General features: G+C 41.1%; 1 protein-coding gene across 2 annotated transcripts in view; it reads left to right on the plus strand.

Annotated features, from left to right (window-relative positions):
- LOC121342182 (glypican-5-like) overlaps positions 1-8,823 on the plus strand; it is a 346,855-nt gene extending 338,032 nt beyond the window's left edge. For both annotated transcript variants that reach the window (XM_041416405.1, XM_041416406.1), the window contains one exon: positions 5,074-8,823. In XM_041416405.1, the coding sequence (XP_041272339.1) occupies positions 5,074-5,276 (203 nt within the window). In that variant the 3' untranslated portion in view covers positions 5,277-8,823. The remainder of the gene's footprint in view (positions 1-5,073) is intronic.
- The last annotated feature ends 2,633 nt before the right edge of the window (positions 8,824-11,456 follow it).

Raw genomic sequence — 11,456 nt, forward strand, 5'->3', positions numbered from 1 at the left:
ACTTAAAACTCCTGGAGTTCTTCCTTTTTCTGATTAAAGATTTTTTTTTCCCCTCCTAATACCAGGTTTCCATTAAAAGGTATGTGGGGAGGAGGCTTCTCTGGACCCACGTTCTCAGGCTGAAATAGAAAATGGTAGAACAGTACATAGAGAGCTGTTCATTGCTCCCTTCTTCTGGCTCCACAAAGCATACATTACACCCACCTTTTACTGGCTGGTATTACACAGACCAAAATAACAGACTCCAGAATTTGGAGAATTGCATCACGAGTTAGCATACTTTAGGAGTTCTCACATTCCCATTTCCACAGTATTCCTGTTTCCATTTGTCTGCTGCAGCTGTAACCGGAAATAATTACTGCTGGTCTTAATGTCAAGATAATGGATTATTTGGAAATTGTTGGTACATTTTATGGTGACAACATTGTTTTGCAATTTCAGAGCTTCTTCCTTTGAATATGTAAAAGTAATTTCAGCTTTTGCTACCCGAGGTGATAAAAAGCTAATAATAACACTGCAGCATCTACTGTAATTTAAGAGCCTGTTCCACCAAGTTGCACCTAGCTTTAATTTCTTACGAAGCTGTCAGCCAAACCCAAGCCTGTGATCGAAGGGAAATTTATCAAGCAACTGAGCTCCAGTGTGGAGAGCAACTGCAGGTGCTGACCAGTTCACTTCAGACCTGTCTTGTGAGTGTCATTACACCCATGATGAGGCATTCAAGACCGAGGCATTAATTTGCTATTGTAGATGCTGACAGTCTGTCTTTTCAAAGCACAGTGTTTGCATGAAAGTCTAGAAAGACATGGACAAGAAAATAAGAGTATATAAATGGTCTGACTTGATGTAATTAACATGGGGAAAGCAGAAATAAACAATCTCTGCTTCTTTTGTCTGCCCAAATAGCTGGGTTGAAAGTTCTCTCTAGCAGCTCCAGGTTAAAACTGATGGAAACGTGTCCAGAATCCGCGCGGTGGATTGATGAGCATGGATTCTCTGCTGTCAGTGCCCGCTCCATTAGAAACCAGGCTGCTGTAATTAACATCTACAGGACTGGTCTGGCAAATCTCTCTGGTTTGTTTTCAGTCTGCCTCCCCTCTCGGGGGCTGTTCCCCTGTCTGGTGAGAGGATCTGCAGCCTCAGAGGCACGCAGGCTGTTGGGCAGTCACGAGCGCAGTGCCTGACGAGCAGAGGTCGTCATTTGCCATCACAGAGAGAGGTCTGAGCTCAAATCAGATCAAGAGAAGGACAAAAATGGAAGGAGGTTTCTGTTAAGTAGCTGAACTTGTTCATCCCTTGGCAGGACAGTAGGAAAAATGAACAGATTAAAGCAGACCCTGCTGATACCGCTCACTAGAGAGCAATAGCATGCAGGAACAACAGTAAAAAGTTATATCTTTGATAATCCCTAGCAGTAGCAAACTGAAAATCATTTGGCCTAGGAAGGGGGAACAGACAGCTTGGCTGTGAATATGACTTGAACTTCTGTCTGATGACCTGGTAATAACCTAAAAAAATTATAATGGCATTGTTTTGCCCCAGAATCTTTACTGCCTCTGATTCAGGTGTACTCACTGAATGCATTTGAAAAGTATAATCAGCCCTCACTATAGCGGAGGTTTCCTGTTCCTAAATTAGATGTCAGTGGCAGTTTTGGTTCTCCTGTCATGCTAAGCTGGTCTCTCTGAGGAATAGTATTGATCCATAGAGGTATTTGTGAGTAGCTCGGTGCCGTCGGAGCAGCACGTGCATTCCTGGGCAGCAATCTGTGGTTACAGCTCAGAGGTGAAGATAATCCTGAACACTCTCAACAGCAAGGTCAAGTCATTTTCATTCTGTGTTTTGTTTATAGTGTCGAGATGTGAGTTCAGCAGCAGGTAACAGAGATGAGAGTTCAGCTGAGGAAGTGGACTCAATCCCCTGGACTAACTGAGCTGTAATCACGGGGCCTGGAGGAACTCTGAGCCATCCTCAGTGACCCCAGCAGCCCCTGTCCTCGGCAGGAGTCCCGAAAGGCTGCTCAGAAAGGCTGCTTTGGCAGTCAGCTGCCTTCACTAAGCACCCTTTTTGGCAGGATTTGAATATCCTCACTGAGAGCTGGATGAGGGAGCAGCACAGCCGCCTCTGCAGTGGCTGCATCACCACCACGGTGCAGTGACAATAAAGAGCTCAGGACAATGTTCATGTGCCAAGGTCCAAAGGCCATCCCCTTGGAGGCTTCAGAGAGTTCAACCACTCCATTTCTGGAGCACAGAGAGGGACTGATGGTGGAAGGAAGTTCTAGCAATGGAGAAAGCTTCTAATGGGCAACCATAAGGCCTTTAAAATTCAGAAGGTAAACAGGAGAACAAACCAAAGCTGTGGGGTTTGGTTTTATGAAGTCATACTCCGGGGGCTGAATTCATGGGTGCTGAACATCTGGGGTTTGCTCTGTTGAGACTGAAGTTTCATTTCTGTGCTAGTCTTCACACTAACACTTTTTTCTTTCCTAGCATGATCAGTACTTTTTTGCCTTTTGAATGTCAGTAGTAGACTGAACATAACCATCTCTGACTCAGAGGAAAAGATTTAAGAGGAAAAACTCATTTAACTCAGAGTCTCAGCCAAAATCATGGAGTGAGTAAGCAACAGGAACTCTGAGGAAACTGGAATAAAATGGGAAATCTTTATACTGCTGAAATTTGTGCCTTAAGAACCAAACAGAGGATTGAAAAATATTTTGAACTGAATTGAAAGTTAAGCTATTTTTATTTATTTTTAAGAAAGCAGAGAACAGAGCATTATAAATAAAATGCCAATTTTGCACAATTAGGTCTCAAATTAGAATTGGCCATGAATAGCATCGGAAGATCCTCTGCTGTGAAGACAGAGAGAGAATTCAGAATGGAGTCCTTCCCCTGGAAAGGATAAAGGCAGAATTTTCTAATGTATTATTTAACGCTTGTTATGTAGTGCATTAAGCAATGACTGAGAGGAAAGCTTTTAAAAACCAACAGTATCTCTGATAGCATTAAATCTTACCCTAGATTTTTGTTAAAGTCAATAGCAAGAAAATAAACGAATTAATACATTTCAGTCTGCCCGATTTATAGACGCCAATCAAGTTACAATGCTGGACATGGCCAGCTGAAAGAGGGGAATAGATTTACCTGAGTGAGGTCTTAATTTAATCAGCTGGCCCCAGAGAGCTGAAGTCAGCAGGCTGGGATGATATAAGAGGCAGCAGAGAAATAGTGCCTTTACTGCAGTTGCAAAGGAGAGTGACAGTGATGGAAAGGACTCAAGGCAGTGTCAGAACACACCTATTTCCATGATTTATTCTTAATTTACTTTAATGACAGTCTGAAGGTTGTCCATTTTTCTTTAAATGTCCTCAGAATACTGATATTTTCTAAACATTTCGAGCATGCTTTTTCTCCCCCTCCTTTCTGTGAGCTCCACTGCAAGTTGCAATCACAGAGGAGCTCTGCCTGCACTTTGCCATAAGGAATTTCAAGCACAATGTCAGAATACCCTTTTCCCAAAGTATGCCTTGCCAGCTGCTGTCCCTTCACTGCAGTCCCTCTTGAGTCAGGTGTAGGAAGCACACATTCCTCTGGGATTAATGTTGATATTATGGTAAAACGGAGGAATTCATTGCGTTTCTTTTACAGTTTATTCTGGCAAAAGAACAATGTGTGCTTTCCCAATACAATAGCTCATTTTTAGTATCAAGTGAATTTATTGATGGTTGTTCAGAACTACTGACATGCAGACAATGATCTCAGATTGCATTTACATTTCTGGAATACTTTCCATCTTTCCAGTTTCTGCCAGGAACTTGCTTCTGTGATTCAGAGTTTTCATTTTAAGATTGGACTGCTGTTTCATCTGCATTACAAATCCATGCCTTTTGCTTTCTTTTGTATGTGCACTGCATTCATTAGTAACACAAATCCTTTAAACTTGGACCTGAACATTTATTGTCAATTATAAATTCTTCCAGGTAGGCATTTGTTCTTTCCGAGCACTCAGGTATGCTTTTACAGATTGACTATGAAATCATCATCCCTTCAGCAGATGAAATAGTCTTTTTGTTTGTTTGTTTGTTTTTTCTCCACAATGCCAGTGAGAGGGTTTAAGGGCAATATGGTCTCAGTAATATTTGCAAATAGCTTCGAAATGTCTTCATAACCAAAGACTTATTATTTTCTCCCTAAAAAAACCAAATCCATGTTTTTGCAATAAAGGGCCACTTCCACTTTCTTCTGAATCCAATTCTTTATATAAAAATACATGGCATTGCCTCAAAATGCATCTGGAGGGAGAAGCCTTCCAGTGCTTAAATGAGACTTACAGAAAGGGGGGAGAGTGATCCTTTACACAGGCAGAAAAGGACGAGGGGTAGCGATTTGAAATGAAAAGAGATTTTGGTTAGATACTAGGAAGAAGGTCAGTACTCAGGGGGTGCTGAGGCCCTGGCACAGGGTGCCCAGAGAAGCTGTGGATGCCCCATCCCTGGAAGTGTCCCAGGCCAGGTTGGAAAGGCTTGGAGCAGCCTGGGATAGTGCAAGGTGTCCCTGCCCATAGCAGGGGCGGGAGCAAGGTGATCTTTAAGGTCTCTTCCAACCCAAACCATTCTGGGATTGTGTTAAGTCAATGTCCAATCTCCTGCAGCACCCCACCAGCCTGGAGGGTGTTTCACTGCGACGTGCTACAAATCCACTCAATCCTAACCATGTTTTAAAGCATGAGCTAGTTCCCAGCCCAGGTGAAACTGAAGGTGCTTTCTGTGAGAGAGGTTCTGAGCCCAGCCACTGCAATGCAGAATACATTCTATTCTGCTCAGGCTGTGTCTGTGAGTAACCACCAGGCAGGCAGAGGAGACTGACTTTTGGTCAACAAGCAGAACAGTGGGTGCTGAGGACAGAGCAGCCCCACTGAGCCCAACTAAAACATGAGTGCCCCATCAGTCTTCATCTGTGTTTCAGTTATTCAGAGTGAGTGTACACCAGGTTCCAGCAATATTTAAATATGTTCAAGCACTATTTAAAAGATGTGTGATTAATCTCATGTTCACTTTCATGTTTCCAGATATACTCAAGGACAAGAAAACCCATCCAGAAAACAGAAATGAACCAAAACCAACCATGAAAAAGATTGACACCACAACCACCGCAAGCACTGTCAAGTCATCCTCCAAGCACAGTGTAGCTGGCAGTGGGAGCAGCCCAGCCCCGAGTCCCTCCCTTGCTGTTCTGGCAGCACTAGCAGTTGTGTGGCACTGTCCCCTGTAGCTGCATTGCCCTGCAGCTGCTGTGCTCCTGTTCACTGTCATTGATACCTGCAGCCTTACCCGACTGGAAACAAATGGAAATGGCTCTCTACTTGATGTGATTTGTTAGGATAAATAAGAAGTGAAATGCTGGAGTTGGCAGATACCAAGTGTCATCGCTTTCAATGTCTGAAGATAGCTTTTGGCAAAGCCCACCCAAGGAACAGCGAGGATGATCACAGGGGTCTGCATAGCTTAAGTTATGGGGCAGAAATAACTGAAAACCCAGAAATTGTGTATGTGTGTTACTGTTTTTATCAATTTCGTTTGCTAGAATCTGACTGGCTGTTGATTATTTGTTTCATTTTTCTGGTAAGTTATATGAATGGTCAGTCTTCAAATTCGAGGCTACCCATACTTTGTTTTTTTAAGTGAACAGCTAACAAGCTGTGCTACCGTTCACAGAATGGTGGGATGTTAAGGGGTTGGGATGGACATTAAAGATTATTGATTCCCAGCCCCCTGCCATGGCAGGGACACCTCCCACCAGCCCAGGTACCAGGTTGCTCCCCTGTAGTGTGAAGTGTTCTCTACCAGCTTGATGAAATTCCTGAGTGGTCAAGAAGATCAAAGCATGTTTGAAACTTCTTTTCACTCTTATTGTTTAGATTGTAGGAAGCAACATAAAAACATATGGTGTGTCTAATATATCAGTATAGTTGCCTTAACTGTGGAAAAAAATAGAACCACTGCGTTTACTGAGAGACATAGATAGTAAGTTTCCCTGCCCCACAAAATGTCATTACCAGATGCTTAAGCATATGCTCAAGGCTTATTGGATGAATGTCCAGCAAAGGGAAACATAAAGAAACATAATAATGTTTTATCCACCTAAATGCAGCTCTGTACAAAAAAAGGGGAAAAAAAAGAAAAAAAAAAAAAAAAAGATAATTCAGTTCAAACTTACTTCGCCTATTAATAGAAACCAACTTAATTTTTCCATAAAGGTCCCAGAGATATAAATTATTGGAAACTCCCATTAGACACTAACTAGATTTTGTGTATTATGGATCTCTGAAATCAACTGTTTCATAAACTGTATTATTTAATTACATTTAATGTTTAAAATTTTGTATCACTTTAGGTGTAAATGTAAAACATTCTGAAATCTAGAACATTCTCTGTTACGCTTCATCTTGATTGCTACCCTAGAAAATGTCAAATGTGCATTATATTACAAGGCTATTTTTTTTAAGTCAATGTTACATTGATGCATTTTAACTTTTTGGATGAAAAAGTACTATAATAACTTCTAATGGGTTAAGAGTTAATGTGTGTTTTCCAACAACTGTTTACAGTGCCATTGAATATGTGTATACAAACACAACTGTATGAATACAGTGATTAATATCATAAATATATGAAACATTAGAATTGTTATATTTACTACATTTCATAACTATTACAACCATTTAATGGCCATTTTCATGTTGTAGACTATTCTTATGTACAGTTTTGTAAGATTTAATGTAAAACACTTGCCTTTGGTTTTTGTAAAACATCTCTTTGATACTTGGCGTTACCCAGTCACTGAGATTACTCAAAAGAAGAGCCCTGTGTCTCACTAAGCAGCTTCAGGCATTTTATTGGCAACTTTGGTTATAGAAGCCTGACTCAAAGAAGGTGCCATGGGCCAGGATTACTGCTGGGTACCACCACACAGGAGGTGACAATAGTACAGAACAAGCAGACAATAAGAGAACAAAGGCTTACTGCACTTGCACATTTCCAGGCAGTATCAGTGAACATGTCTAATTATGTTTGCAAAGGTGGGGCTTCAGTTTCATTCCCAGTTTTGGTTCCTAGATCATATTTACGACATAAAGGTATGATCAGAACTGTGGATGTACCCAGCTGCAAAGGCAGTGTCTCTGAAGTGGCACCAGCTAAATTTTCTAAAAGATAATTCAATTGTAGTATTGAAACAAGGAAATAAAGTGGAGAAGATACATTAACATCAAGTATTTTATATTTTAACTCTGATTTTTCACAATGGTAAGGATATTAATGTCCCTAAGGAGTACTTCCCAGTCTGATTAGTGAAAATCAGTTTTCCCACAAGTATTTAAATGGCTGTCCTGTGTTTTCCAGGGTTTGTGAGCTGCATCAGTCTATGGAACCATAGTTAAAAATGCTGATTCTTGTATCCATTTTCGGTGCCCTTTGGGAAAGTGCTGTTATACCTGCCGAGGTGTGCAGGTCCCATCTTTTGTGCAGTGGAAGGACTCTCTGATGCCTGGCACCCTTAGAGAATCCTGCACTGTGATGGCTGAGTCAGACAGGAGCTCTCTGTGCACAAACAGAAATGTACCCCAGGTGCTCACACTCACCACCTGCCCCACCAAGCACTCTGGTTCGTTGGAGCAATCCCTGTCTGAGGCTTGCCAGCCTGACTGCTGATTTAGTGTTCTCACACTTACAGTGCTCAGTCATCATTCAGGCACTGAAAGTGTCCGTCAGGATTCCTATGGATGAGGTTTCAGGGCTGGCCTCCAGTCCTGCCAGATGTCAGCAGTGCAGTTTGGAGTTTTCAGATTTTTCCCAGCTGCAGAGAGGGAACCTGATCAGCCAGAGCCAGGTGTGTTCTGAGGTCTGTTCTGGAAAAGATTTTAGCGGCGATCTCACCGGTCCAATGTTCAGCTGCAGCAGAGGGAGCTGCAGAAACCCCACAGGAGTATGCAGCAATTCATCCAGGGAGCTATTTGTTGTTGCTAAATGGCATCATTTTGCTAAACAGAAACCTCTGAAAAATCAAGGGTTGGGATTTGGGAATTGGTTGGCAAATATTTGTATTCATCTCTTGAGCTAAACAAGAAAAACCTTTCAAAGTTTCTGTAACAAAACGCAACAAGTTCAAATTGTGGGGTGAGGTAGAATCAACTCATTTCATTGGACTCAAACAATGTTTTGATAGACACAACTTGCTGCAGAATGAGGGAAGAGGGCTCTACATCAATTAATACATTTCATGGAAAAACACTTCTACACTGTAAGAAGAGAACTTGTCGAACCAGCATGAAATATGTTCACAATGAACATAAAAAATGGTGCCATTTTAAAGGGCAATGCAGTTTATTTTTACTGGTGGTTTATGATATTTTTCCTCTCAGGATCAGTTACATTTACATTTTTGCAAACAAATATTTTCCATCAAAGAAACCATCTATACCAGCAAAGATAAAACCAACTGGCTGTGTCAGATAAAGGAGGCATTCATTTTCAGATAAGTTACCTGCTTTACAAAGTATTAGTTTGTTACCCAGGACACTGTAATTATGATGTAATTACAAAGGTCTAAATTCAAAATACTTCTGAACTTGTCTGTGTAATCTCAGTGTAAAATAAGGTACCAGTCTAAGAGCATTGCTGTAGCCGTGCCTAACAGTTATGAATTGTATTTAGCCACTGCTTTCTGATTGTTTATTGTTTTGCTATGACTTTCTTTGAATGTTTTGTTGTGCCCACATTTGTTAATGCCAGCATTGGAAAGTAACTGCTGTCATACATTTGTGAGTAAAATCAATGTACAATTTTCTGTTGGGAGTGATGCAGGCTTTTTACCAAATGAGACAAAGCTGCCACGGGCACAGTGTCAGTTCTTAGTATTTCACAGCTCTTCAGGCCCTGTGTTCCTGTGAGAGGCTCAGGTCTGCGTGTCCCCAGTGCCCTTCCTGGCTGTGGAAGCACCAGGGGAGGATGAGCAGGGGTGGGCAGAGGCGTGGGTGGCTGCAGGGTGCCAGGGCATGGCAGCCTCCAGCTGGCTGCTCTGAGCCCTGAGCCCAGCGTTCTCAGCTATTTTCAAGCAGCTTTTACACCTCTCCAAATCATCTCTTGGAGACTGGCCAGGCAAAGAGCAGCAGAGAATCAAGAGACTGCACTTTCAGACAACTTCACAGCCACCTGCTAGGAATTGGACTTTTTTTTGCAGTTTAGATGCTTTACACAGTCCGGCCTCTCGCACTTTTTTCTGGTTTGCACATTGCCAGTGCTGTGCCCTCTCTTCTAGTGCAACTTCGTTATTGCATAAGGAACTGTGATTCTGATCTCTCAGTAATGAACCTTTTGAGGTAAAAATGTCTGTCAGAGCTCGATAAGGGCACACAAATAATACTGTCCAGCTGCGTTGACTTCAGAGGCTCTGTGCGTGGGTATCTGGCTGTGAGATTCACATCTCTCTGATCTCTTAAATCAGATCTGTGTTTAAAATAGCCCTACTCCCTTTTGATACCAAGACTGCAACATGCAGAGAAAATTTAAATTTGACTCTCTCATCCTCTATGAGTCTTCTTCATGTTGTCCTAATGGCTGTTGTATACAGACTTGATTTTAATATTAGTCAAGCCTTTTAGCCCATATTTACTGAGATATTCAGTATTGCACATTATTAGGTTTAAGCTAGGTCTATTCAAGTGAAAGGAGCTGAAACACGCATTGAAGTGAGATACTGAGTAGGACAAAAAATCCAGAAAGTTCCTACATTCCTGAATGGAACTCTTCACATTAAACAAAGTTTACAGTCAGAATTTCCTAGCTAGCATGGTGTCAGAGGGATTCCAACTTTTTATTGAAAATTGATAAGCAGTCTATCCATTTTAAAGGGAAATCAGTTGATATACATGCTTTCCTCATGTCTTCTCACGTGGTCAAGTTTAGCTCTGTAGGACACATTCCCTATCTTGCACATTGTAAGGGCTTAGTGTTACAACTGGCCGTAAGTACAAAGCATTTATTTTCATTTATTGCATTTTGCTGCTCTCTGTGCTTCTTGTAATGACATATGGCATATGTCACTGAAAAGTGAAACATCTTCCAGTCAATGTCATTACTGCTCTGACATGTGTTAGTCAAAAAGAACACAAGTTTATCTTCCTCCCATTGCCTCAGAAGTCTAGAATTATTCTCAGTACTGAGCTCTTCTGTGTTCCATCGTCACTCTCTAAATAACTACATTTAAATTATATTAAATATTAAGCCACCAAAAAAATAAATACTGGGTGAGAGATTGTAATAAAGAGAGAATAAATTCCGAAAAAGATCCTGCATTTAACATGGAGAATACTCCTAGGAAAGAAATCACCCATGGAAAAATGGAACAGTTTTTCAAATCCCTCTCCCTTCTCCAGGTACATCACCACACACAGCAGGAAGCCTGCATGCAGGAAGCTGCTCCTGAATTCAGCAAAGTGAATTAAAACTATTGCTGCACAGTGATATTTCCAATATCTTGCTTGCAGTGGATGTCCTTTTGCCAGTTGCAAGGAATGCATTCCAACTGCACGTGCAGCTGCTTCAGTCCTTACTCAGGAACCAGCTGCAGCTGCTGTAGCTTTGAGAAGAGGCTGCTGGACAGACCATGATGAAATTTTTTTGTGTCACTCCATGTCACTGTCCTTAAAATAGACTGATTTAGGCATTCTGGTCATTACCAACACTACAAGGATTTCCCCCCGTGGAAATCCTGTAATACCCTTCCAGGAGAAGAGCACATCAAAGAGAAGCCAGTGGTGCTCTCACAATGTGCTTGAAGTTCTTCATTAAATACCCACTAACAACCACGTTTGTCTCATTTTTTCCATGTAGAAAGTGCAAAATTATGCTGTTTGCACTTAATCATTTCAATTAATCTTTAGTAAATTACTCAGTACTTCGTAATTATAATATTTGCAGTTAATTTAGTGCCATCTGAAAAATAATTAGTTGTATAATAAAAGCAATTAATATTTATTCAGGTTTTTTCCTCTTGCAGGGGGATATAGAAATTGTCCTCAGTGGCCTTTCTGTACACCTAATTAGCACCTGTTTGAATTATTCTAGAGGCTGTGGACAATTCATTTGAAAAACAAATGCATTGCTAGTTTTGTGAACTCCTTGCAAATACACAGTTGTAAAAATTACTTTTCAGGGGAATGCAAAAGCACGTTTTCATACATCTTCTGGGTTTATGAGCCAGGCTAGGCTTTTAGGCTATTGCACCTAAAATAGTTACTGACATTTTAAATGCAGTTAAAATGGAGGAAGTCTGATACCACTTTCCCATAATTAACTACAGCATCCCAAATTTGTAGCCTGTTTTATTCAGTAATGAAAAAGGAAAGCAGTAAGACTTCAAGACCATAGATAGTCGTGTAATTTTCACATTTCT

The sequence above is a fragment of the Onychostruthus taczanowskii genome, unplaced genomic scaffold (assembly GCF_017590055.1).
Source record: "Onychostruthus taczanowskii isolate IOZ18803 unplaced genomic scaffold, ASM1759005v1 scaffold51, whole genome shotgun sequence".
Taxonomy (NCBI): Eukaryota; Metazoa; Chordata; class Aves; order Passeriformes; family Passeridae; genus Onychostruthus; species Onychostruthus taczanowskii.